Source organism: Chrysemys picta, chromosome 7, assembly GCF_011386835.1.
Source record: "Chrysemys picta bellii isolate R12L10 chromosome 7, ASM1138683v2, whole genome shotgun sequence".
In the NCBI taxonomy this organism is placed as follows: domain Eukaryota; kingdom Metazoa; phylum Chordata; order Testudines; family Emydidae; genus Chrysemys; species Chrysemys picta.
In genome coordinates this window covers 31,272,855-31,300,432 of record NC_088797.1, presented here as the reverse complement: position 1 = coordinate 31,300,432, position 27,578 = coordinate 31,272,855, and the positions used below count along the sequence as shown (strand labels likewise).

The following is a 27,578-nucleotide window of genomic DNA, read 5'->3' as shown; positions in this document are numbered from 1 at the left end:
AGCATCTAGAGACCACACCAGAGCCCCATGGTGCCAACTGCTGTACTGACCCTGACTGAGATCAGGTCGCCATTGTACCAGGAACTCCACAGATCCCGAGTGAGATCAGGGCCCCCATTGTATGAGGCACTGCACACACTCAAATTGAGATTAGGGTCCCATTGCTGCCCAGACACATAGTGACAGCTATCTCTGCTCTTCACATAATAGAAAAGACAGACTGAGGGTGTGAGGAGAAAGGGATGAACGGAGAGAGGAAGTGACTTGCTCAAGGTTACGCAGTGGGTCAGTGGCAGAGCAAGGAAAAGAACCCAGGTGTCCTGACTCTACTAGTCCACAGGGCCTGGCTGAGAAGTACTGCTTGTCTTATTGCCTGTGAGCTCCTTAGCCCAGATTTTTCTCACCACTGTGGCTTATGCTAATAGCTCTGTTTGTTATGATTTCAAATTCACAGGCAGACCGGCATGGGTTTGAGCAACACCATGGCGTGCCTGGGCAGCATCCTTGCCCCATTGGTGAAGATGTTGGATGAATACATTCCCTTCCTGCCACTGATCATTTATGGAGCTGCCCCAATCATCTCCAGCATTGCAGCGACCTTCCTGCCCGAGACACTCAACGTGCCATTGCCTGAGACCATAGAGGAATTGGAGACACGGTTAGTAGAATCTATTGGGAGGCAGGAAGAGTAGCCATGATGCACCTTGTGGGGGCTTTGTGATATAGACATGGGTCCACACAGAGAGAGCGCACACACAAGAAATGTTATGCATGATTAGATAGATAATCTGATCCCACTGACTCCAGTGTAGCTATGGCTGATTTACACCAGGTGGGATCTGGCCCCATTAGCTCCAAGCATGTTTTAAGCCTAGTACATCTCTTACTGCTTGTATAAATGTTAATATTTACTGATTCTTTTTCATTGAGACCCAGGCATCTGAGAGTTGAAGAACAACAAATGAAGATCCTTCTGAAACCCACCATGCCAGACCCAGCTGAGGAAGCCAGTTAAGGAAAGAAAAACGAGCAACTGTAGTAGGGGCTCTGGGTACAATTTTCAAAAGTGCCTAAGTGCCTTAGGAGCCTACGTTCCATTTTCACCAGTGACTTAGCCACTCCCATGAGAGTTAGGTGCCTCCTCTACCTGAGCACTTCTGAAAATCCCACTGGGCACTTATCTGAATCTCTTGGCACCTAAATACCTTGGAAAATGTGACTCCCAATCACTTTTGAAAGTGGGGGCTTAGGCACTTTTGAAGACTCCGCCCTATCTCTTTTACTGTTTTAATCACGCCAGAGGTACTATGCAGGCATCAGTGACAACTCCATAGGGGTTGAATTTTGCACTTAATGCAGGGAATCAACCTCTTCAAACAGCATGTTGACCTCCAAATCACAGCAGGAATTTATACCACGGGACCTGCTGCTGTGCAAGGTGGGGGACACGAAGCAATTACACTATGTAGCTCCTCCATGTAGTTCAAAACCTAGTGTTCCTGGGATCTAACCTATGGCAACGAACAGCTCAAATACTTTTGGGACAGATCCTCACCAAGTGTTAATCCACGCAGTTGAGGATTGGCCCAGTACTGCAGGACAGTCATGTGGTGACAATTCTTAAGGGATTTCTGTAAGAATATGTACAGAAATAGTGGCAGAATATAGGAACTGCTGGACTGATCACAGCCAAGGTCCATGTAGTCTCTCTGACAGTGGTCAGCAATAGATACCTCAGAGGAAGGTATGAGAACCCTGCAGTGGGCACATATGAAATAATCTCCTCACCGTTAAGTCTCATCCTGATCTTGAACAGTCGTTAAAGTTGGGCAAAAAATGAATTTTTCAGCTCACATTTAGGAAAAACAAAACAAAACAAAAAATCAAAGGAAAAACATTTTGGCTGAAAATGAAATTGTTCAAAATTTTCAGCAAATCAAAAAGAGTAATAAATGTGTTTCAAACTAAACTTTTTGCTTTGATTGCAAATTGCTTTTAAACTTTTTAGTAATTTTTATTAAAAACAATTCAAGGAAATTTCTAAACAACGTTGTTTCAAATCGAAAAATCAAAACATTTAGACTTTTTTGGGATTCCCCCCCCTGAAACGAACAATTCAGCAAAACCAAGAGGAAATCATGAACCATTGTAGTATCACCAAATCTGCATTTTTCATCCCAAAACAGTTTTTGTTGAAAAATTTCGCACAGGTCCGCTAGTCACAGATTGGCCTAAGGCCCGAAGCATGAGATTTATATGCCTTCTAAAATGCTTTGTTGTATTATTGATATTCCTGTTACCTATAGAGATGTCCAGTTCCCCTTTGAATCTTGCTAAGTTGTGGCCTCAATATCATCCTGTATCAGTGAGTTCTACAGTCGAACACCATCATGTCAGAAAGGATATTTCCTTTTGAAAACAGGGAAGGGAACCCAGGAGTCCTGATTCTCAGCTTCCCCTGCCCTAGCCCACTACATTTCACTTCCCTCAGAGTCAGGAGTCCTGACTCCCAATCCCCCCCCACCCCAACACAAACACACTCTAACCTCCCCTCCCATTCCAGAGCTGGGAATGGAACCCGGGAGTCCTGACTCCGAGCCCCATCTGCTCTAACCATTAGACGCTACTCTCCAGCCAGAGCTGGGAACAGAACTCAGAAGTCCTGACCCTCATTCCTGCTGCTCTGACACACTAGACTCCATTCCTTCCAGAACTGGTAACCAAACCCAGGAGTCCTGATTCTCAGCCCCATACAGCTCTAACCACTAGACCTTACTTCCCTCACAGAACCGGGAATGGAACCCAAGAATCCTGATGCCTAGTTTGAACCACCAGACCACTCAATTACACCAGTATAAATCACGACTGAAGGGGTGACTACAGCTTGAGCAGTCATACCTGAGCTAGCTTTACTCTCTCTAGCTCAGGTACCAGAGCAATACTTCAGCATAGGCTGTACAAGCCTGTCTCGACCCCTGGGTCATTAGTCACAGGGCTAGCCCATCCTGAAACATGTGCTGCTGCAGCTTCACTGTTCTGGGAGCCAAGCTAGCGAGATGAAAACGAGCTGGGGTATGTCTGCTCCAGTTGCAATTGCAGCCTCTGACTGCAGCATAGACAGACCCTAACTCGGCTGCCTTGGTTGGATTTGAGAATCTGTCTCCTTGTCCCCATGCTTAAAAAAATCCAGTTAACAGGATCAAAATGTGGTACATCCCGATCCATGTAGGGTTTACACTCCACATAGACCTGGGGCAAACGCAACTATTTACTGTACAAAGAAGATACCTATGTGAAATGCTGTGGCAACTAACAGTTTCTGTTGCACTTGGCAGTGTTCTTCTTGAAGGCAGGTTCTGCATTCTTTGCAAGCTAGGCTCAGGGTTCAAGTACAGATGCTGGTTCTGGTTACATCCTCAGTCTCTGGGGTGAACACAGCCATCCCATACAATCATACTCTGCTCTTCTCTGTGCTCTCAAAGGGCTTTTTGCGTATTGCTTAAGCAAGCCTCACACCCTCATGGTAGTTAGGTGAGTATTATTGTACCCGTGCTACAGAATAACAAAGTAAGGCACAGAGCAACATGACTGAGGTTATGAATGGAAAGTCAGTGGCAGAGCTAAGGATAGAGCCCAAGAGTCCTGACTCACAGCGCCCCCTCCCCCTCACCACTAGACCGCACTCCCCTCCCAGAGTTGGGAACAGAACCCAAGACTCCCATCTATCAATACTCTACTACTACTCTAACCACAAGATAACATACTCTCATTTTCCAAACAGAGCACAGTATCATTGAAGATTTTCAGGACATTCTGGAGGAAAAACAGATGAACCTCAACTTTGCTAGGCCCCCTCACCTTGTTCACCCTTTTCCCTGTCCGAGAACAGCATCCACAGAAATTTTGGACACTTCTCACTGCCCAGAGAAACAGAGTAGCACTTAACAGCCTGCCACATATTTACAAGCCTGTTTACAGCTGGGAAAAGACTCAACCAGCGCGTCGGAACATGGCGCAGTAAAGTGGCATACTCCATAGCCACGAAGTCAAACATATCCTTCAATGCTGCTACTCTCTTAGCAGAGCTGCTGAAATGATTGAACATCTTAATCACCAGAGTCTCAAGGTCAACTTGTAGGGTATTGCTAGCATGTTTCACGGCGTTGTGCACAACATGGGCAGGGCAGTTTGCTGGCAAGATATTTTCATTTTGTTTTTTTAAATTCTGGTACACCGATTGTTGCTTTCCATAATTCACGTTTGCATTATCAGCACAGTAGGAAGACACTTTGTTTAGGTCTAGTTTGTGTGTCGCAAGTTTTTCAAGTAATATATTGCTTATTGCCTCTGCAGTCTCTTAGCTTTGTTCATAGAAGTCTAAGGCCTGGTCTACACTAGGCGTTTATGTCGAAGTTAGCGCCGTTACATCGAATTAACCCTGCACCCATCCACACTGCGATGCTATTTAGTTCGACATAGAGGTCTCTTTAATTCGACTTCTGTACTCCTCCCCGACGAGGGGAGTAGCGCTAAATTCGACATGTCCATGTCGAATTAGGCTAGCTAGGTGTGGATGGAAATCGACGCTAGTGTTATCTTGTGGTTAGAGTAGTAGTAGAGTATTGATAGATGAGAGTCTTGGGTTCTGTTCCCAACTCTGGGAGGGGAGTGCGGTCTAGTGGTGAGGGGGAGGGGGTGCTGTGAGTCAGGACTCTTGGGCTCTATCCTTAGCTCTGCCACTGACTTTCCATTCATAACCTCAGTCATGTTGCTCTGTGCCTTACTTTGTTATTCTGTAACATGGGTACAATAATACTCACCTAACTACCATGAGGGTGTGAGGCTTGCTTAAGCAATACGCAAAAAGCCCTTTGAGAGCACAGAGAAGAGCAGAGTATGATTGTATGGGATGGCTGTGTTCACCCCAGAGACTGAGGATGTAACCAGAACCAGCATCTGTACTTGAACCCTGAGCCTAGCTTGCAAAGAATGCAGAACCTGCCTTCAAGAAGAACACTGCCAAGTGCAACAGAAACTGTTAGTTGCCACAGCATTTCACATAGGTATCTTCTTTGTACAGTAAATAGTTGCGTTTGCCCCAGGTCTATGTGGAGTGTAAACCCTACATGGATCGGGATGTGCCACATTTTGATCCTGTTAACTGGATTTTTTTAAGCATGGGGACAAGGAGACAGATTCTCAAATCCAACCAAGGCAGCCGAGTTAGGGTCTGTCTATGCTGCAGTCAGAGGCTGCAATTGCAACTGGAGCAGACATACCCCAGCTCGTTTTCATCTCACTAGCTTGGCTCCCAGAACAGTGACCCTGCAGCAGCACATGCTTCAGCATGGGCTAGTCCTGTGACTAATGACCCAGGGGTCCAGACAGGCTTGTACAGCCTATGCTGAAGTATTGCTCTGGTACCTGAGCTAGAGAGAGTAAAGCTAGCTCAGGTATGACTGCTCAAGCTGTAGTCACCCCTTCAGTCGTGATTTATACTGGTGTAATTGAGTGGTCTGGTGGCTAAAACTCGGCATCAGGATTCTTGGGTTCCATTCCCGGTTCTGTGAGGGAAGTAGGGTCTAGTGGTTAGAGCTGTATGGGGCTGAGAATCAGGACTCCTGGGTTTGGTTACCAGTTCTGGAAGGAATGGAGTCTAGTGTGTCAGAGCAGCAGGAATGAGGGTCAGGACTTCTGAGTTCTGTTCCCAGCTCTGGCTGGAGAGTAGCGTCTAATGGTTAGAGCAGATGGGGCTCGGAGTCAGGACTCCCGGGTTCCATTCCCAGCTCTGGAATGGGAGGGGAGGTTAGAGTGTGTTTGTGTTGGGGTGGGGGGGGATTGGGAGTCAGGACTCCTGACTCTGAGGGAAGTGAAATGTAGTGGGCTAGGGCAGGGGAAGCTGAGAATCAGGACTCCTGGGTTCCCTTCCCTGTTTTCAAAAGGAAATATCCTTTCTGACATGATGGTGTTCGACTGTAGAACTCACTGATACAGGATGATATTGAGGCCACAACTTAGCAAGATTCAAAGGGGAACTGGACATCTCTATAGGTAACAGGAATATCAATAATACAACAAAGCATTTTAGAAGGCATATAAATCTCATGCTTCGGGCCTTAGGCCAATCTGTGACTAGCGGACCTGTGCGAAATTTTTCAACAAAAACTGTTTTGGGATGAAAAATGCAGATTTGGTGATACTACAATGGTTCATGATTTCCTCTTGGTTTTGCTGAATTGTTCGTTTCAGGGGGGGGAATCCCAAAAAAGTCTAAATGTTTTGATTTTTCGATTTGAAACAACGTTGTTTAGAAATTTCCTTGAATTGTTTTTAATAAAAATTACTAAAAAGTTTAAAAGCAATTTGCAATCAAAGCAAAAAGTTTAGTTTGAAACACATTTATTACTCTTTTTGATTTGCTGAAAATTTTGAACAATTTAATTTTCAGCCAAAATGTTTTTCCTTTGATTTTTTGTTTTGTTTTGTTTTGTTTTTCCTAAATGTGAGCTGAAAAATTCATTTTTTGCCCAACTTTAACAACTGTTCAAGATCAGGATGAGACTTAACGGTGAGGAGATTATTTCATATGTGCCCACTGCAGGGTTCTCATACCTTCCTCTGAGGTATCTATTGCTGACCACTGTCAGAGAGACTACATGGACCTTGGCTGTGATCAGTCCAGCAGTTCCTATATTCTGCCACTATTTCTGTACATATTCTTACAGAAATCCCTTAAGAATTGTCACCACATGACTGTCCTGCAGTACTGGGCCAATCCTCAACTGCGTGGATTAACACTTGGTGAGGATCTGTCCCAAAAGTATTTGAGCTGTTCGTTGCCATAGGTTAGATCCCAGGAACACTAGGTTTTGAACTACATGGAGGAGCTACATAGTGTAATTGCTTCGTGTCCCACACCTTGCACAGCAGCAGGTCCCGTGGTATAAATTCCTGCTGTGATTTGGAGGTCAACATGCTGTTTGAAGAGGTTGATTCCCTGCATTAAGTGCAAAATTCAACCCCTATGGAGTTGTCACTGATGCCTGCATAGTACCTCTGGCGTGATTAAAACAGTAAAAGAGATAGGGCGGAGTTTTCAAAAGTGCCTAAGCCCCCACTTTCAAAAGTGATTGGGAGTCACATTTTCCAAGGTATTTAGGTGCCAAGAGATTCAGATAAGTGCCCAGTGGGATTTTCAGAAGTGCTCAGGTAGAGGAGGCACCTAACTCTCATGGGAGTGGCTAAGTCACTGGTGAAAATGGAACGTAGGCTCCTAAGGCACTTAGGCACTTTTGAAAATTGTACCCAGAGCCCCTACTACAGTTGCTCGTTTTTCTTTCCTTAACTGGCTTCCTCAGCTGGGTCTGGCATGGTGGGTTTCAGAAGGATCTTCATTTGTTGTTCTTCAACTCTCAGATGCCTGGGTCTCAATGAAAAAGAATCAGTAAATATTAACATTTATACAAGCAGTAAGAGATGTACTAGGCTTAAAACATGCTTGGAGCTAATGGGGCCAGATCCCACCTGGTGTAAATCAGCCATAGCTACACTGGAGTCAGTGGGATCAGATTATCTATCTAATCATGCATAACATTTCTTGTGTGTGCGCTCTCTCTCTGTTTGGACCCATGTCTATATCACAAAGCCCCCACAAGGTGCATCATGGCTACTCTTCCTGCCTCCCAATAGATTCTACTAACCGTGTCTCCAATTCCTCTATGGTCTCAGGCAATGGCACGTTGAGCGTCTCGGGCAGGAAGGTCGCTGCAATGCCAGAGATGATTGGGGCAGCTCCATAAATGATCAGTGGCAGGAAGGGAATGTATTCCTCCAACATCTTCACCAATGGGGCAAGGATGCTGCCCAGGCACGCCATGGTGTTGCTCAAACCCAAGCCGGTCTGCCTGTGAATTTGAAATCATAACAAACAGAGCTATTAGCATAAGCCACAGTGGTGAGAAAAATCTGGGCTAAGGAGCTCACAGGCAATAAGACAAGCAGTACTTCTCAGCCAGGCCCTGTGGACTAGTAGAGTCAGGACACCTGGGTTCTTTTCCTTGCTCTGCCACTGACCCACTGCGTAACCTTGAGCAAGTCACTTCCTCTCTCCGTTCATCCCTTTCTCCTCACACCCTCAGTCTGTCTTTTCTATTATGTGAAGAGCAGAGATAGCTGTCACTATGTGTCTGGGCAGCAATGGGACCCTAATCTCAATTTGAGTGTGTGCAGTGCCTCATACAATGGGGGCCCTGATCTCACTCGGGATCTGTGGAGTTCCTGGTACAATGGCGACCTGATCTCAGTCAGGGTCAGTACAGCAGTTGGCCCCATGGGGCTCTGGTGTGGTCTCTAGATGCTAACTTAACAAATGGGAACTTTTTGTAAGTAATGCATATTTAAACATACAGATTTATTTGTACACTAAAACAAACAGGGGTAAAGGGCCGGGTTTTTTATTCAGTCAATAAATCAACTTCCCAATTTGCATCTCTCTCAGATATGCCAGAAGTCTAGTACTTTTTGCTTGACTTTGCCATAGCCATAACTTGCTTCTGGGCAATCACAAAGCTGTAGAAGTCCTTGCAACTCATCTGGAAATTCATTTTGACCAGGGTTTCACTCCGCACCAAGTCTATGCTGCTTCGATTTCGGACATCAGTCCATGCACCTTTCATGATTGAAAATACATGTTCTGAATATGCATTGCTTACGGGTATACTGAGCACGTATGACACCAGCTTTGCCACGTTCAGGAATTCAGTGCTACTGTCCTTGTTTCTCAGCACTTGAGACCAGAGTTCCCCAAATGAATAGTTTCCAGGCTCCAACTTGGAACTGATGTCTGATGATACAGTACTCATCATAGAGCTGATCAAGATCCACTGTTTTCTGAAGGTTTACAGCTGTCACAGCTGCAGACAGATCGTTGAATTCAAATACCACACAAGTGCAGGGTTTCTTGCAGCTGGGATGGGGCTAGCTAGATCTTTGATCTGATGTGGCAATTCCTAGTTCCTAGAAGGGTAATTTTGGGTGGCTAGACTGAGACACTTCAGAGAGCCCTCACTTTTCAGATGGCATATCCGCAGCAATTGCAGAGAATCAGGCCCAGTTGCAGTGTCCTAACGTGGGCATCCCTTGAGGTGCCCAAAATCACTAGTAGAGTTGGTCGGGAAATTGTTTTCCTGTCCCATGATACATTTTGAGATTTCAAACATTTTTTCCATTCTGAATCAGGACGAACCATTGACGTTTCAAAAAATTTTGTGAATTCAACAGTATAAAAAAAATCTTGGTTTGGGTAACTCACATCATTTCATTTCAATTTCGATTAATGAATTTGTACAAAAAAGGGTTGTTGTTTTTTAATACACATTCCAAAACACAGTTGTTTCCAACCAGAAAAAACTGAAAGTTTAGTGTTGGAAATGTAGTTTCCAACCAACCCTTTCCCGTGAAAGCAGCATGGGGCAGGGATCTCTAGCAGGAGGGTCTCTGCCGATTGAAGTCACTAAAAACAGGATTGGGGACTTCAACAGCAGAGTCCAGGGAAGGGGTAGGGACGGTTTTATGGCCTGCAGCATGCAGGGGGTCAGACCAGATGATCATAATGGTCCCTTCTGACCTTAAAGTCTATGAGTCTATGAATAGCTTTGGCTTTGATGAAATAGATTTTTCCGTCAGAAAAATACATTTTGATGAAAAATTCCCAACCAACTCTAATCACTAGTCACTTGGCTCTGGTCTTTTGCTGTTCCACGGGGCTGCATGTGAAGTTTGAGCTGCACCCTCTGAGTTTTTTCTACATACCTAATCACTGTGGGGTACAGCTCACTCGTGTAGAGGACGACACAATTAAAGGAGGCAGCAAGACAGCCTTTTCCAACGACAGCCAGAATGGTGCACAGGGTCTTCAGATCTTGGGAGAAGCACACAATTGAGGAGGGTTAAGCACGTGGAAAAAGGCTGAAATGCTCAAGAAGGGTCAGGAGTCAGTGGGATGTATCCCCAGCCACTGGTGCCGATGGGGCCAGATCCCCAGCTGGTGTAAATCAGCATAGCTACACTGGAATCAATGGAGCCAGATCCCCAGCTGCTCCATTAAAGCCAAAAGGGGCAAGAAATCAATGGAGCTGGGCTAATTGACCCCCAGCTGAGGATCTGTGCCTCCGTTTGCCATCTAGAAATAAGAGTGATAGTTGTTTCTGTGTTGTGTCTATTTAGATTGTGAGCTCTTTGGGGCAGGGCCTCTCTCTCCCTTTAGGTCTGTGCAGTACTCGGCACAATGGGGCCCTGATGTCATCTGGCGTCTGTGCAGCACCTCGCCCAATGATCAAATACTAATAATCATTTACCTAGCTTTGTTTGTGAAACTGGGTCTGTCACCCCTCCCAGAGAGCGGCTCATCCACTTTGCAACCATCTTGCAACAGGCCAGCCTGGATCAGGCTGAATATGTCTCTCAGGTTGCTTCATGGGGAAGTGCCATGGCAACTGGTGTCATAAACACGTGTCAGCTGTTTCAATCCCTGGCAGCAGCAGGTGGTTCTGTACCCTGCAGTACCTCAGCCACAGAACACATCTGTGACATATCCGTGAGCTTGAGCCCCATTAGTCCTTATGGATCAGCTCTCCTGGCTCTTCTCCCTCTCCTGCAGCTGACCATATCAGCCAGGCTTTGGACCTTTGGTAGGACAAAGGCTTGAACACTTCCGGATCGAACCCCGAAAATCCAGGACACCATATGACTACCTTGTGGGACAAAGATATTGGCTAGGATAGAGAGTCCAGCCAGGATGAGGGTCAAGGTCTGTGTGACCCGGCGCCCGATGAAGCTGATTGTGAGGACTGAGATGAACTTCGCTGGGAAATCAACAGCTCCAAAGACCAGCTGGATCAAGAAGATATTGACACCGAAATTCTGCAGGTCCATGGCCAACCCATAAAAGGCAAAGCTGGTGGAGAACCTGGGATGAAGCAGACAGGTACTGATGCATAGAGAGTCCTTATCATTGAGTTTATTTGTTACACGCATGTTCCCTTTCAGCAATAGGCCCTGGAAATGTGTTTAGTGGTTGGAGTCAGGACCCCTGGGTTCTCTTCACTGTTTTGGGTGGCAGTGTAGTCTAGTGGGTAGACTGCACTGTGTTCTGCTCATGGCTGTGGGAGGGGATTAGAGTCTAGTGAGTTAGACTGGGGAGCAGCTGGGAGCCAGGACTCCTGGGTTCTATTTCCAGCTTTGGAAGAAGAGTGGGGCCTAGTGGTTAGAGCAAGAGGGGACTTTGCTCTGTTGTTAACTCTCAGAGAGGAATGGGGGCCAATAGCTAGAACAGGACACACTAGGCACCAAGGATTCCTGGGTTCTTTTCCCAGCTCTGCACATGGAATGTGTCCTAGGACTAGGAATAGGTGACTATAGGAGCCAGGACTCCTGAGTCCTATTCCTGCTTCTGGGTAGAATCAGCTCCTGATGGTTTTCTCTACATCCTGTCTCTCAGGTGGGATTTACCGAAGTCTAGCTACAACATACTGAATTGTGATCTAGTGGGATATTCAATCAAGGTGAAATTGACTGTCACTGACATGCCATGCGATGAAGTGGAGAGTCAGTGGGGCTTAGTAGAGCTGAGCAAAATTTTTCATCTAAAACATTTTCAACACAAAATGCAGACTCAATGACATCAAAATGCTTATGGAATTCATGTCCCTTTTGCTGAATTGTTTCAGATTTAAAAATAAAATAAAAATAAAAACAAAATAAAATCTAAATGTTTTCAGTTTTGGTTCAAAATGAATCTTTGTCTCAAACATTTCTTTAATTTTATTTTTAAAAAATCTTAATATATTTGAAATCAAAACAAAATGCTTCACTTAATTTTTTTTCAACTTTTTGATTAGTCAAAGATTAAGAAAAAAAATGGTTTTCTGTTCAACCCAAAATGATTTTTTTACTGATTTTTTTTCGAATTGCCTGCGGGTCAAAAAATCCATTATTTGCCCTGTTCCTCAGCAAATTGTCACGTCTGGTTTACTTGCTGCAGGTCTACTTATCATTCTCTCAGCTTCCTCTTTGTGTGAACACAGGAGCCGACTAACCATACAAAGCAGAGGCAGAAGGAGATCCGGCGTACGACAGGGGTCCGCACCAGGTCGAAGAAGGTATGGCTGCTCTTTGCAGAGGCTGTTTCTTTCTGCATGTTAGATCTCAAGACCTGGGGAGAGAAGAGAATTCTGGGTAACGGCATGGGGCCTCCATGGTGGGAAAGGCCTGGAAACAGAGCAGGGGAATGGGAGGGAATGAGATTCTGGATCATCCAGTGCTGCCAAAATTCTTGTCTCAGAGCATGCCTCAGTGCAGACAAAATAAAGTATATGTCTAGGGAGGGAGGGAAGGATGGATAGATAGAAGGGTGTGCATGGGGATGGATGGATAGTTGGATGGACAGAAACATTTGTATGGAGATGGATGGATAGAGAGGTGTGTGTGTGTGGATGAAAGATAGATGGAGATTAATAGAGATATTATGTGTATGAGTATATGTTTATAAAAGATGGATGCATAGATGCTGGATAGGCGGTTATGTATGTACGACTATAGGTAGAGAGGTTGATAGAAGATACCTTGTAGGTATGGGAATCCCATTGTACAAGAAAGAAGTCAGACCATGGTGAGAATACCATTGCTCAGGGAACACTAAAGCCAGTTGCGCCACTGGTGTATATGTGCAGAGTCCCCATGCCATGAGTGCAACCAGGCTGATTTATATCTGCTTGTCTCGCATGCCTATATCGGCCGCTGGAGTTGGTGGGAGCTCTCAGCCTCTCTGAGATCCAGTCTTACCTCTATGTTGAGTCTGTCTCCTTCTTCCTCCTTCCGGTTTATCCTGGCCACTCTCTGGAGCTGCTTCACTGCCTCGTCGGGTCTGCCGGCTATTACCAGCCAGCGGGCAGACTCCGCGAACCACCTGGGAAGCAGAAGATATGAAAACACACCTGCACAGAACACGCACATTGCTCTTGTTGAACTGCGATCAGCCCCACTGGAGCACGGTGCTGTTCTTCTACACTAGGGGCAGTGCCCAAAGCCAGTGCAGGGCACAAGCAGTGACAGAGGCAGCAGGGAGCATGTTGTGGAATAGCCTCCGTGGAACTTGCATTCTCTGGTCTATCTCCTCCACCCTGCTACTTGCGGCCCCCTGCTGATAGCCAAGTGTTACTGCAACTTGAAGCTCCATTCCCGCCAGGAGACTGCCCAGTGGCAGCAGGTGGTACTGCACCTTGCCATGCATCAGGAAGGAAGGATGGTGATAGCCGAGACCTGACTTCAATTCCCTGCTCCCCTGTCACTTAGTCTGTCTCTGTGTCTGAATCCCCTCATCTGTACAATAGGGTAATAGCACTGCTCTCCCTCAGAAGAGTGTTGCGGTTACAGCTGGTCGGCACTTTTCTGCTGAAATATTTTTCCATTGAAGAATGTGGGTTTGTTCGAACTGAAACTGTTTGCAGGGAAAGGTCGGTTTCAGTGAATCTCTTGATTTAAAAAAAATGGAAAAAGTTTCAAAATTTGTCGTTTGTCAAAATTAAAAGTTTCAACAATTTTGTTTCAAAATTTTTGATCATTTGCACTAAAAAAAAGGGTAAAAAATAAACAAGCTCCAGATCAAAAAGAAAAATTTCAAAATTATCAAAAGGAAACATTTCAGCTGACCCAACCGGAATATTTTGATCAATTCACAGAAGTTTTCCTGGTTTTGACTTTTGGCCAGATTCAGGATGGGAAAATTTTTCAAAGACTCTCATGTTTGTTGCCAGCCTGCTCTAGCTGTGAGGATAAATATATTAAACACTGTGATGTGCCTAGATACTATGGTGATGGGTGCCAGATAAATACCCATGATAGGTCAGTTCCTCATATTACCCAGCAGTGACATCATGGGTGGAGTAGAGCCCTCTTTGGTTTTACTGGAAATTTTTTGCAATATTTTAAATTTTTCTCAACAAAACAAAAGTTTTCATTTTGTTTCCATTTTGGAGTTTGTTTGTTTTTTATTTCCTCTCCCCCCGCCCTTTTGCTTTCATTTTTCCACTGGAAAATGGGGGGAAAGTAGAAAAAAAGGCTCCAAAACACTGAAAAAAATGAAAAATTTAGAAAGAAATGGTTATTTTTCAGCAACCCCCCACCCAAAAAAATCCTGAAAACTAAAATAAAATGTTTGCTTTCCTTGCAAATTTTTGAAGGAATTTTGCGGGGGGGGAAGCCATTTTTCATGGAAAACAAATTTAAGACATCAAATCTTCAACTCTCTCTATTCATACGTTATCCTCTGAGTCTTGCCATTTCCGTGGTTTGCTGAAACAATTCCAGGTATGAAACTCCACAGCTTTCATAGTTCTTTCTTCATTATTTGTATTATCGTAATGCCCTGAAGGCCCAGTCATGGGGCAGAACCCCATTGTCCCACGAGCTGGACAAAAAGACAGTTGCTGCCCCAAACAGCTTATAATCTAAGGACAAGACAAGCAACAAAAGGTGGATACAGACAGGGGAACACAAGGAAACAGTGAGACAATATTGGTTAGCATGATAGGCAATGGTCTCTCCACACCAGCAGCCTAACTGTCATCAGGTTTTTTTGTAAGCCACACAGCAAAGGAGAGTTAGAAGAAGGACAATGAGGTACCTTTGCTGATGTTTACAGGGGAACTTCTCCCAGGTATGAGGGGCAGCATGATAGAATGCACAAAGATTCTTGTTTGAAAATTTAGCAAGTGGACAACGGAGGCAGGCATCCTGGGCCAATCGGAGTTGGGAGTCGGCATTGTGCTAGTGAATGACAGATGGGATAGGTATGGTGCAGTAGGGCGTGAATGGCTTTGAAAATGAAGAGGAGTCATTTTTATGTATGATGTGATGAAGAATGGGGAGCCAGTGGAGGGCTACAAAGAGAGGTAACATGGACAAAGCGATGAGACAGGGAAATGATCTTTGCAGGAGTGTTTTGAATGGATGTAAGTGGAGCAAGATTACATTTGCCAAGGCCGAAGAAGAGGATGTTGCAGTAATCGAGACGCAAGATTATGAGAACTAGGATAAGAGATTTGTTTGTTCTACTGGATTAAAGTTTGTCTCATTCCTGCATCCAGTGAGAAAAGCAGGATGGAAGGGGAATGGATCAGAAAGGATAAGGGTGAGCTAACCTACCAGGAGTAGATGAAGCAGATGAAATAGGGCAAAGACACCACAAGCTGCAGCCAGCGCCAACTGGGGATGGCGTAAGCCACCCCAGCCAAAATGAACTGTCCGATTGTGTAGCAGTATCCATACATGGTGCCCACAACGGCCCGTGTGCGGGTGGGTGTCCATTCCACAGCTGGGGAGAGACACACACAAAGGGAAAATAATCTCTCCGTCCTTGGGCTGATGACCTCCAGTGGTGAGAACCAGCACGAGCGAAGGCAGCAGGAACATGTACAAACAGCCTTCCCCAATCTCTTTGAGGCTGAGATGAAATAACTCCCCAAAACCTGCATTCCCCGATCCATGCCTCCTTCCCCTGCTAGTTGTATCCCACCTAGTGGTAGTAGGTGGTACTGCACCCTGCTGGAGGCGCTCCATTCCCCCTCGCCATGGCAGCAGCCAGTACTGCGCCCTGCAGCAACTCTAGTCCCCCAGTGGCAGCAAGCAGTACTGTACCCTGCAGGGTTGCAGCAGCTCCAACACCCCACAATGGCACACTTATGCACCCTGAAGTACATCAGCCACAATACACAGCTGTTATGTAATTGAATAGGCTGAGTCCCATTAGCCTCTGATATCAGTGGTCTACAATTTTTGAGAAGTCGTCTGCTTCAGAGATAAAATGTGCTATTTAGTATGTACTTTGATGTGCTGAATTCAAATATGACAATTAAAACAACTGATTGGCTACTGTTTCTAAGATATTTAAGTTTTTACATTTTATGTCTATGTATATTGTGTAGATAGTAGAGTTTTAATCATAAATTGTAAACCTAGGTCTTTTCATGTGTTTATGGTTGCTTTACATGATATTTCACCTGTCCTGTTTATGTAACACTTTAAAAATCAGCAAAAGGGTTATATAAATAAAATGTATTATGAAACAAAAGGCAAAAAACTATTATGTACATAGTTTAGTCCTATTCAGTGTCTACTCGGTGCTTCTTGGCTTGTCTCTTGTATTCATTAAATGGAGCATCTCTTGTCACTGTCCAGCAATAGTCTGCAAGCATTGATGGGCTCCATTTGCCCTGATAGCGTTTCTCCATTGTTGCAATGTCCTGGTAAAATCGCTCGCCGTGCTCGTCACTCACTGCTCCGCAGTTCGATGGAAAAAAATCTAGATGAGAGTGCAAAAAATGTATCTTTAGTGACATGTTGCAACCACAGCTTTTGTATGCCTTGAGGAGGTTTTCCACCAACAACCTGTAGTTGTCTGCCTTGTTGTTTCCGAGAAAATTTATTGCCACTAACTGGAAGGCTTTCCATGCCGTCTTTTCCTTGCCACGCAGTGCATGGTCAAATGCATCATCTCGAAGAAGTTCACAAATCTGAGGACCAACAAAGACACCTTCCTTAGCTTCACTTAACCTTGGAAATTTTCCACGGAGGTACTTGAAAGCTGCTTATATTTTGTCAGTGGCCTTGACAAAGTTCTTCATCAGACCCAACTCGATGTGTAAGGGTGATAACAAAATCTTCCTTGATTCAACAAGTGGTGGATGCTGAACACTTTTCCTCCCAGGTTCCAATGACTGTCGGAGTGGCCAATCTTTCTTGATGTAGTGGGAATCTTTTGCACGACTATCCCATTCGCAGAGAAAACAGCAGTACTTTGTGTATCCAGTCTGCAGACCAAGCAAGAGAGCAACAACCTTCAAGTCGCCACAAAGCTGCCACTGATGTTGGTCATAGTTTATGCACCTCAAAAGTTGTTTCATGTTGTCATAGGTTTCCTTCATATGGACTGCATGACCAACTGGAATTGATGGCAAAACACTGCCATTATGCAGTAAAACAGCTTTAAGACTTGTCTTCGATGAATCAATGAACAGTCTCCACTCATCTGGATCGTGAACGATGTTGAAGGCTGCCATCACACCATCGATGTTGCAGGCTACAAGATCACCTTCCATGAAGAAGAATGGGACAAGATCCTTTTGACAGTCACGGAACATGGAAACCCTAACATTACCTGCCAGGAGATTCCATTGCTGTAGTCTGGAGCCCAACAGCTCTGCCTTACTCTTGCAGTTCCAAATCCCTGACAAGGTCATTCAGTTCACCTTGTGTTATGAGGTGCGGTTCAGAGGAGGAGGATGGGGGAAAATGTGGGTCCTGTGACATTGATGGTTAAGGACCAGAAGTTTCATCCTCTTCCTCTTCCTCGTCTGACTCAAGTGAGAATGATTCTGGTGTATCAGGAACCGGCAATCCTTCTCCATGGGGTACTGGGCGTATAGCTGATGGAATGTTTGGATAATGCACAGTCCACTTTTTCTTCTTTGACACACCTTTTCCAATTGGAGGCACCATGCAGAAGTAACAATTGCTGGTATGATCTGTTGGCTCTCTCCAAATCATTGGCACTGCAAAAGGCATAGATTTCCTTTTCCTGTTCAACCACTGGTGAAGATTTGTTGCACAAGTGTTGCAGCATATGTGTGGGGCCCACCTCTTGTCCTGATCTCCAATTTTGCAGCCAAAATAAAGGTGATAGGCTTTCTTAACCATAGTGGTTATACTGCGCTTTTGTGATGCAAAAGTCACTTCACCACAAACATGGCAGAAGTTATCTGCACTGTTCACACAAGTACGAGGCATCTCTGCTCACTTTCGCTAAACAGAAATGTGTCCCTTTGCAAAATCAAACACTGACAAATAAGAGAGCACGACACTGTATGATTTCTAAAGCTGATATAGGGCAATTTGTTCAGCAGAGTGATGTAAGCTTCGTTATGATTGCATCATCTATGACTTCTAGGAATAACATGATGCACTTCATATCATGTATGACGCAATACCAGCTTCAGATTGCATCATTCATTGTTTTGCCTAAAAAGCAAGTACTGTCCAAACCCAGTCATAGATTTATTCATAGATCCAGTCAAAGATGTATTTTAGTCATTTCTGGTTTAAACTGAGATCCCTTCCCTTTATAACTCACTTATCCTCCGCCATTCCCAAGTCAAGGGTCTTATATACTGATCCAATAGCATATCTTGAAAACTAGAGCCAATCAACAATTTTAAGCATCATTTTCTCTCTCAATGACCCAGAATTAGTAAAGTTTGACTACATTTATTTCACAAGCATTTTGGCTGTAGAGCAGTGTATCCAGCTGCCCCTGGGTCCTCTAGTTCCTAGAGGACCCAGGGGCAGCTGGATACACTGCTCTACAGTTCCTAGAGGACCTGTACAGTGTAAGGGACTTTCTAGTAATGAGGAGGGCATTCTGTAACTCCTGGCTGATGCACATGGCCTGTGCATCTTCTGTAGAAGATGTATTGTGGAATCTCTGTTCTGTTGTGAATCATCGTCATCTGATGACAGCACTCCACTCTAAATAGCTTCCATTCCATTCTTGGGGACCTGCATGCTATTGGAAGCTGCCCTGTTTTGTGGCACCTCCTGTGCTCTGGCACTGCAGAAGCACACGGAGGTGCGATTGTTCCAGAGAACTCAGTTCTCGTTTAGGTACCACATTCTCAGAAGAGGGTAGGCCCAGATTTCAAGGTGCAAAATACCTCCTAAATAACGTACTCAGGTCTTTCTCAGCTGTGGCAATCAGTGTCCCAAAGGGAGCTCCTGAGTGCTTTAGTAAATCCAGGTTGGAATGGGACCTAGGACTTTTGGAAAATCTAGCTCCCGATTTTTGGTGCTGAGTCCTTGGACATCCCACCCATGGGTGTGTGCTTCTGGTCTCTCTGTGCTCCCACCACAGAGTAATTTATCAGCAGCGGGAACAAGGCACCTCCGTCCATCCCCAGTAAACAGCTCATCTTGTGTCTGGGTTGGCAGGCGACAGACACACTTACACAGAGAGACACTGTTCATCACGATGCCCGAGAAGGCCATTCCGGTCAGGAAACGGAAGATGCAGTAGGCAGTGAAGCTGGGTGAGAAGGCAGTGCTGGTGCCCGTGACAGCCATCTGCAAGTAGCACCAGATCAAGAGAGACCTGCGGCCAAACCTGAGCCAAAAAGAACCAAGAGAACATGTGAGGGAAACCCAGGATACTGAGGCAAGTGTATTCAGAGTAGGAGTTAAACCTGGTGCAAGGAAGTATTGGTGCCATTGACTGGGATGGCTCCCTGGCTTGGGGAAGGGGCAAAGAGGCAGGAGGCCCCAGTTCTAAAACCAGCTCTGTGGCACATGACAAAAGGTTATTAATGAAAATACTTCATGTCAGCCGTGCTGTAGCTGCTAATGATGAGGCCTGCAGGGCTGGATTAAGGCAATCTAGGGCCCTGGCAGTAGGGTTATCCCCTGGCTGGTATTTGACTGTTAGAAAAACATGCACTCTTGATTTAAAAATCTCCAGGGCTGGAGAATCCACCGCAGCCCTTGGGCCGTTGTTCCAATGGGTAATTCCTTTTGTTGTTAGAAATTTGCACCTTATTTCCAGTCTAAATTTGTCTAGCTTCAATTTCCAGCCACTGGTTCTTGTTAGACCTTTGTCTGCTAGATGGAAAAGCCTCTTATCAGATTGCTGCTCCCCCTGTAGGTACCTATATAGAGAGCCCCATGTTTTTTGCAAATGTGAAATAATATGAAATAAAGCTAAAAACTCACTCTGCAGTGGCAGCTCCTGTTCTGTGGAACTCAGGCTGGGATCCCGTGTGCCAGGCCACAACACCCTGAATCAAGAACCAGGCCCAGCCGCACCGCACAGGACCCCAGGAGCCGCTTCTGCGGGGTGAGTGCAGGGCAGGCTCGGGGGTTCAAGACTCACCTCACCCAGAGCCTCCCAACCCCTGGTGGCAGGACTCAGCCCCCCTCTGGGGCCTCCCAACACCCAGGACAAGACCCGATCCCCTGCATGGGTAACATTAACAAAACAAAAATAACAAGGAATTCCCCCCCAAATAAAATAAACAATTATTAAAAGAATTCAAGTGACTCCACTTACAGACTATGATCAAGTCACCCCTTAACCTTTGCTTTATAGATCAAGCTCCTGAAGTCTCTCACTGTAAGGCACGTTTTCCAAGCCTTTAATCATTCTCGTGGGTCTTCTATGACCCCTCTCCACCCTACCAACATCCTTCTGGAATTAAGGACACCGGAACTGAACACAGGATTCCAGTATCAGCCGCACCAGTGCCAAATACAGAGATACCATAACTTCTCTCCTCCTGCTCGAGATTCCTGATTCCCCCAGGAACCAACCTTGCTCGGCTTCATACCAACGTTGCTCTCACCTGTCTGACAGACCTCCAAAGATGATGCCTCCCGCCAGGGTCCCAGCCATAAAGCTGGACTGAGCCATCTGCTTCAGCTGCCGGGAGTCACATACCAGGTCCCACTGTAAGGGAGAGAGAAAACAAAGCTGGGCTTATGGTTAAGGCCCCAAACTGGGACTCAGAACATCTGGGTTTGATTCCTGGCTTAGGCTGATATTTTCAGAACCGTTAATGGCATTTAGACAGCCAGTTCCTACAGCAATCAGTTGGGGTCTGTACAGTGCCAAGTGCAATGGGGCCCTGACTGGAGCTGGGGTCCATGCAGTATCCGGCACAAGGGTTCCCCAGTCTGAGCTGGGCTCTGTGCAGTGCCAGAATGGGTCCTTTCGATGTTAATGTAGGATCAAATATAATGATTCCACGTGAGGCGGATGGTTTTGAATGGACTGAGCGTTCAAGAGACTGGGACCCCTACTCCTAGCTCTGACACTGACCTTGCGCAAGTGATGCTGCCTCACTGTGCCTCAGTGTCCCCAAGTTGTGAGATGGGATAATAAGATTTAGTCACTATTGTAAAGCCCTTTGAGATCTAGGGGAGAGCAGGGTTAGCTCTTGGCATCATTCACAGTTCCTTTAATGCGGATTAGTGGATTATGTCCAATTTAATTGAGAGGAAACTGACTGCAAAATGGACGGGGGAATTCCCACCCCAACCAGTGCAACCACAGCTTCCTCCTACTCATACACTGAAGGAATCAAGCCTCTGTGAAGCGTAAAGGCCGTGTCCTGCTTTCCTCTACACCTGTGCAGAATGAAATTCCGCACTGACTGAGCCTGAAACCAAGCCGATGTCAATAGACATGCAGGGGCTGTAGGTTGGTGCAAATTTTAAGATCAGATACTAGGAACAGGAGGATTGATAGATAGATACTCTGACCCTCTCTGCCCAGAGGACAGTGAAACTTACTTGCAAAAATCTATGAAAAGGCATAACTCCAACAAAAATATTTTCAACTCATCCACCCCATGGTTTCAGTATCCTTTTCCCAGTCGGTTACCCGCGCTGCAGCAGGTCTTCCTCTCATGTACCTCTGTAATGATGGTGCTGGTGAAAATGCTCTTGTCGTACACCCACCCATCAGCGCAGGGTTCAGTCTCCAGCTCGGTTAGGTTTGTGACTGTGGCGTTGGAGTCTAGGAGCTGCCACTGCGTGGTGACAAAGCGGTGACACTTCTCTGGCTGCAGGTTGCTGTCCATGGGGATGGAGACCCTGAGGAGGTCTTTGGCAGCGAGCTTTTCGGTGAGGTTGGTGTAAGGAGTGTTGTTGATGTTGATATGGACATGGCAGTGGTGCTCAGAGGTGGCAGCAGTGAAGTTCTGCAGGAGGTTATGGCTGTCCATCATGAAAACTGGGATAGCCAGTAAGATCGCATAGATGATTTGGAAGCGACCCATCCCCCCGACGTGGTCTAAGAGCTCGGCAAAACTCATGGTGCCGGGTTGCAAGATTCAGAACTAACCGTCTGGGTTAAGCAAAACCAATGGAGCTCAAATAAGGGTCGTTACCTGAATAGGTCGATTACTTGTAAAAATTAAACGTGCGATGAAAATATCTACACAGAAAGATGTTAATTTGAATCCAGCTTGTATTCCACTTCACAACTTCAAAGACAGCCATAAAGCGCAGCACTTCTTACAAAAAGTCAGCTGTTGGCAAATAGTGTGCATGGATTCTTGAGGGTGTCGTTTCCAAAGAAGAGGCGTTGAGTTATATTCTCCCTAAATAACTGAGTGTGCTACCCCGTTGCTTCTCCTTTGTTGCAAAAATTCCCATGCAACCTTCCTAGTTTCCTGTCAGTTGCGGGAAAACTCCATACACCTTTTCTATGAACGGTAGACGCATAAGGGAATGGTTTTGCCAAGCTTAATTCCACGTTGATCCTTGCATTTTACCCTCTGGAAAAGCAGGTGGGGTTTATATATCCCTCGGGCGGTTATATAAGGCTTTAAACAGGTCACTTGGTTAAAATTTTACTTTGTTTTGCATGGATTAAGTCCAAAAAGGAGAGAGTCTGAAAGCAATGTGCTAGATACGGCGCTAAATGCTTCCAGTGCAGAGGTGACAAACACACTGATCCAAGTTGCTAAACCAGATTGTCTTTGGGTGAGTATATTATTCACACCACAGGGCTAGAAATTACCTATAGCTAAAAAGGATCCAGATTTAGCTGAGACACCACAAACCCGCCTCTGTCCTGAGTAAGGTGATCAGACAGCAAATGTGAAAAATCGGGACAGGGTGGGGGGGTCATAGGAGCCTTTATAAGAAAAATACCAAAAAATTGGAACTGTCCCTATAAAATAGGGACATCTGGTCACCCTAGTCCTGAGTCGTCACTATTCTTAAAATACCACCTGGATATACCCAGCTGAGATTGGGGCCCGTTGTGCCAGGGATTGTACAACCCCATAGTGCGAGCCATCCCTGTCCCAAAGTGCTGACAATCTAAATAGACAAGGCAGACCAAAGGGAGGGTTGTAATTAGCGTTGGTCAGAAAAAATTTAGCAAAAGGTTTTTGCAGGAAATGTTCTGCAGGAAAGTGTCATTTTTGACAAATGTCTTGACTCTAAAACATTTTAAGAAAAAAGATTTGAAGATGAAAAATTGGAGATAACAAATTTCAGTTTTTCAGTGTAAAATGACTTTTTGTTTAGAAATTTGAGCTAAGTATAGTAAAAAATGTTTGGAAAATACAATATAGTTGAAAGATAAACAAAATGTTTCAACTGACCAAACAAAAGTGGCGCATACGCTTGTGCTGGGCCCACTACACAGGGTGAATTTTCTTCTGTCCTGGTTCTCCCAGGAGCAGACACCAGGTGTCCGGTGCTATCAGAGGCACCTTTATAAGATTGACTGGAGAGTAACTTGCCTCTGCTCCTTAGTCTGCTGGGATCATTCAGACCTGAAGCGCCTACTTACACAGCAAGACAGAATTGACCGAGATGCCGGAAATGGCCAGGCCGGTGAGGAAGCGGAAGACGCAGTACGTGGTGAAGTTGGGGGAGAAAGCAGCACAGATGCCTGTTACCGCCATTTGCAGGTAGCACCAGATCAGGAGGGCTTTCCGGCCAAACCTGCAGCACAGAGAACAGAGTTAATAGGGGGGTGGGGAGATCAGGAAGCTGGTCCAGGGCAGGGAAGTTGGAGGCTGATATGATTGCACCATATTGCACCCATTACTCCTACTTTGGTGATCTCAGCTGCCTCTAAGCACTGTTTGCAATGGAGAGTGCTTGAACCAAAATTCAGGGTTAGGAATTAATTTGAACGCATGACGTTATCCCAGTACACTTCTGCAGATGCCCCTCAAGCCCGAACTGCAGCCCTCCTGATGTTCCAGCCCTGGCCTCCCCTCCCCCAGCTCTGTGATGCCTCTCAACCTTAACCCTGTTCCCTCTGCCAATTCATATCAGTTGTGACCTACAGCATTCCCAGTAATCCCTCCCCAGGGCCACTACACAGTCCTGACCTGCAGGCAGTAGGTACATAACCATTGTGACATGTTTTTGGAGCTGGGGTTGGTGTGGCTCCAGCTCACACTAGCAACATGAAAGCGTGTGGAGCTCGGAGTCGCAACCTCACCATCTCACCTGTCCGCGAGGCGTCCAAACACAGCTGACCCCACCAGCACACCAGCCATGTAGAGCGACTGCGCCATTTGCCGGAGTGTTCTGGACTCACACACCAAATCCCACTGCACGGGGGGAAGAAAACAGAGACCAGTGAGAGCAGGAAGATTTCAGGGCCCACATTGCCTGGAGGTTGGACATGCTGTAGCCTGGTCTGTAGAGAGGATGCTTTGATCCCTAGGTCTTGATATTTTACTCCAGGCAGACACAGAGACGGGAAGAGGTGGCTTTAACCCACACTTGTGCTCCCCCTTTCTGGACCCTACTTAACCCCTGGGGAATGTGTAGAGTGGCCTCAGAGCTGCTCCAACTTTCACTCTTCCTCCTGATGCCCCAGGGAAGCAGAGCTCAGTGCAATCAGGCCACACCCCCTATGCTGCGGAGCTGGGAGTGGAGCATTTTTACTGGCCTTCCCACAGGGCTGGGTTATCAAGGGGCTATTCACACCCCCCACACTGAAAATCTGAGCCCCAAAAATCAGGCTCTGAAGTGGACACCCATGAGAAAAATTGGTGTACAGAGAACCCATAGGGTCAAGTGTGTGTATGGGGGGATGGGGAGAGCTATACTGGTCAGTCAGCAAACCTGTTACCGTACGAACAGTGGGTGTGATTCCCCTTGCCCTGTACTTTGTAGAGTTGCCACCCATCCAGCTTTTCCCAGGGTCATTCCTTTTTTGAGGTAGCTGCCCTGGGAAATCTGTCAGGGTACTCAGTGCACCCTGCCAGTTTTATGGGCTCAGGATCATCTTAGATGTCCCATTTTTTTGTACCTCAGAGGTGTGAGAGGTTAAATCACAGAACTCCCCTGGGGAGCTGCCAACTGATGTGCCAAGACTACTTCTGCCCCTGCTTTCCCTGCCAGCTCGGGACCCCAGCACCCTGTCTTGCTGAGCCAGACACGCCCATCTGCTCCAACACAGACCCAGAGTCTAAATTACTTGCCCCACAGCTGCAAGCTTAGCTGAAAGCAGCTAACAGAAGTGTTCTTGTCTTTAACACTCAGATCCCCAACTCCCAATGGGTTCTAAACCCAAATAAATCCATTTTACCCTGTATAAAGCTTATGCAGGGTAAACGCATAAATTGTTCACCCTCTATAACACTGATAGAGAGAAGCACAGCTGTTTGCCCCTCCCGCCGATATTAATACATACTCTGAGTTAATTAATAAGTAAAAAGTGATTTTATTAAATACAAAAAGTAGGATTTAAGTGGTTCCAAGTAGTAACAGACAGAACAAAGTGAATTACCAAGTAAAATAAAATAAAACATGCAAATCTAAGACTAATACAGTAATACTATTGAGTACAGATAAAATTTCACCCTCAGAGATGTTTTCATAAGTTTCTTTCACAGACTGGATGCCTCCTAGTCTGGGCACAATCCTTTCCCCTGGTACAGCCCTTGTTCCAGCTCAGGTGGTAGCTAGGGGATTCCTCATGATGGCCACCCCCTTTGTTCTGTTCCACCCATTTATATATCTTTTGCATAAGGCGGGAATCCTTTGTCCCTCTCTGGGTTCCCACCCCCTCCTTCTCAATGGAAAGACACCAGGTTAAAGATGGAGTCCAGTTCAGGTGACATGATCACATGTCACTGTAAGACTTCATTACCCACTTGCCAGCACATTCATATACAGAAAGACTTACAGGTAAAACAGAGTCATCTACAGTCAATTGTCCTGGTTAATGGGAGTCATCAAGATTCCAAACCACCATTAATGGCCCACACTTTGCATAATTACAATAGGCCCTTAGAGTTATATTTCATATTTCTAGCTTCAGATACAAGAGTGGTACATTTATATAAATAGGATGATCACACTCAGCAGATTATATGCTTTGTAATAATACCTTACAAGAGACCTTTTGCATGAAGCATATTCCAGTTATATTAGCATATTTTCATAAAATCATATAGAGTGCAACATCACAGGAGGTGGCAACCCTACTACCTTGTGTGGTCAGTTATACTTGTGCCAAGGGGGAAAAACAGTCTGCCAGATCACAACAGTAAGAGATTTGGTGGAGGGACTGTCTCTCACTGTGTGTGTATATGGAGCCTAGTGCAACGTAACAGTCTACAAGCTATTGTGTTGTATTAGCATAGCACATATAGATCCTAAAGGAGATCTGGGGCCCCATTGTGCCAGGTGCTGCCCAGACCCCAACTGAGATCAGGGCCCCAGTGTGCCAGGTGCTGCACAGACCCTGACTGAGATCATGGCCCCAGCATGTCAGGCGCTGCACAGACCCCGACCGAGATCAGGGCCCCAGTGTGCTATACCCACATAGTTAGAGACAGTCCCAAAGAGATTACATTCTAAATAGACAAAGGGCGGGAGAGGAAACAGAGAGGAAGTGATTTGCCCACAGCAGATCAGTAGCAGAGCTGGGAATAAAACCTGGGTCTCCTCCTCCCTCAGTCCAGTACCGTAGGCACTGATCCACACTGTCTCCCTATGACAGCACTGCCTGGGCTATACAGAGTCAGGTTTCTCTCACCTCAGTTATAATGGTGTCAGTGAACAGGCTCTTATCATAGGTCCACCCGTCTACACACGTCTCAATGTTCAGCTCTATGGTGTTGGTGCTTGTGGCATTTGGGTTTAGGAGCTGCCACTGGGTGGTGACAAACCGCTGGCACTTCTCCGGCTTCTGGCTCCTGTCCATGGGAATGGAGACCCGGAGCAGCTCTTCAGCAGGTAGGCTGGCTGTGAGATTGGCATAATGGGTGTAGTTAGCCATGATGTGCACTTTACAGTGATGCTCTGGGATCCCAGCAGTGAAGTTCTGCAGGAGGTTATGGCTGGCCAGCATTAAGAGCGGGATGGCCAGGAATGCCACATGCATGACTTGGAAGTGTCCCATGCCATCAATGCGGTCCAGAATTTCTGGAAAACTCATGGCTCTCGGGTGGCGCTGTGTAGATCAAAAAAAAAAAAGACCAATAATGGATGAGAAGAATACACTCTTCCCCTGTGTTAGCAAAATATCTCAGTGGTTTGGCCAAAAAATAACTGCTCAGTGGTGCTGATTCACACCATAAAATGGAAGTATGGCCACTTGGGATGCTTATGCTGAACATCTTGCAAGGTATGTGCATCCCAGCAAATAGTCCCTTAATACCACAGGTTAAAATTGCAGAAGGTGGCAAGTTGGCTTAATAACTTTGCAGGTTGCCATCTGCATTAAGTGTCTGTTGTTTTTCCTGTTGCTGTAGAAATCCCAGGTTAACTGGTCCCAGTATGCAGTGGCAAACAGTTCAGTCCCAAGTCAGTGAAAAGACACCCATTCCAGGAATGCTAGATGGATTTTCTGCCAGGATTGAGTCCCTGCTAATCCCCAGGTTTTACCCTCTTGCAAAGTAACTCATTGGTATATAAAGGCTTGATGTGCTCAGCCAGTTAAAGTTTTACTTTGCTTATATGGTGGATTAAGTCAGATAGGAAAATGTTTG

At 45.8% G+C, this 27,578-nt stretch overlaps 2 protein-coding genes across 4 annotated transcripts; both read right to left on the bottom strand.

Moving 5' to 3' along the window:
• Positions 1-4,782: 4,782 nt before the first annotated feature.
• LOC112058796 (solute carrier family 22 member 6-A-like) lies at positions 4,783-23,436 on the bottom strand. Of its 3 annotated transcripts, none has more exons than XM_065553000.1 (10): positions 21,513-23,409; positions 20,442-20,545; positions 19,056-19,210; positions 15,202-15,370; positions 12,841-12,964; positions 12,096-12,211; positions 10,752-10,966; positions 9,811-9,919; positions 7,701-7,904; positions 4,783-7,426 (listed from the first exon to the last, which is right to left on the bottom strand). In XM_065553000.1, exons 1-10 carry the CDS (start codon positions 21,912-21,914, stop codon positions 7,342-7,344), a joined length of 1,683 nt encoding a protein of 560 aa, XP_065409072.1. In that variant the 5' UTR covers positions 21,915-23,409; the 3' UTR covers positions 4,783-7,341. The 3 variants fall into 3 exon arrangements, with proteins under 3 accessions (XP_065409072.1, XP_065409073.1, XP_065409074.1); XM_065553001.1 differs by having other exon boundaries at positions 4,783-7,420; XM_065553002.1 differs by having other exon boundaries at positions 4,784-7,426; positions 23,408-23,436.
• On the bottom strand, positions 19,176-27,578 carry LOC101942112 (organic anion transporter 7-like). Its single transcript, XM_065553006.1, has 5 exons — positions 26,624-27,578; positions 24,079-24,182; positions 23,408-23,562; positions 20,442-20,545; positions 19,176-19,210 (listed from the first exon to the last, which is right to left on the bottom strand). Exons 1-4 carry the CDS (start codon positions 27,023-27,025, stop codon positions 20,529-20,531), a joined length of 678 nt encoding a protein of 225 aa, XP_065409078.1. The 5' UTR covers positions 27,026-27,578; the 3' UTR covers positions 19,176-19,210; positions 20,442-20,528.

What these genes read in the sequence shown, in the direction of transcription:
- LOC112058796 (XM_065553000.1), bottom strand. Translation starts at nt 21,914, where the DNA reads ATGAGTTTTGCCGAGCTCTTAGACCACGTCGGGGGGATGGGTCGCTTC. An exon ending in TTTGGAGGTCTGTCAGACAG is followed by an intron (nt 19,211 to 20,441) that starts GTGAGAGCAACG and finishes TTTTTGGCTCAG; the next exon opens with GTTTGGCCGCAGGTCTCTCT. An exon ending in GAGACAGACTCAACATAGAG is followed by an intron (nt 12,212 to 12,840) that starts GTAAGACTGGAT and finishes TTCTCTCCCCAG; the next exon opens with GTCTTGAGATCTAACATGCA.
- LOC101942112 (XM_065553006.1), bottom strand. Translation starts at nt 27,025, where the DNA reads ATGAGTTTTCCAGAAATTCTGGACCGCATTGATGGCATGGGACACTTC. An exon ending in CTGACACCATTATAACTGAG is followed by an intron (nt 24,183 to 26,623) that starts GTGAGAGAAACC and finishes CCCCCCGTGCAG; the next exon opens with TGGGATTTGGTGTGTGAGTC. An exon ending in TTTGGACGCCTCGCGGACAG is followed by an intron (nt 23,563 to 24,078) that starts GTGAGATGGTGA and finishes TCTGTGCTGCAG; the next exon opens with GTTTGGCCGGAAAGCCCTCC.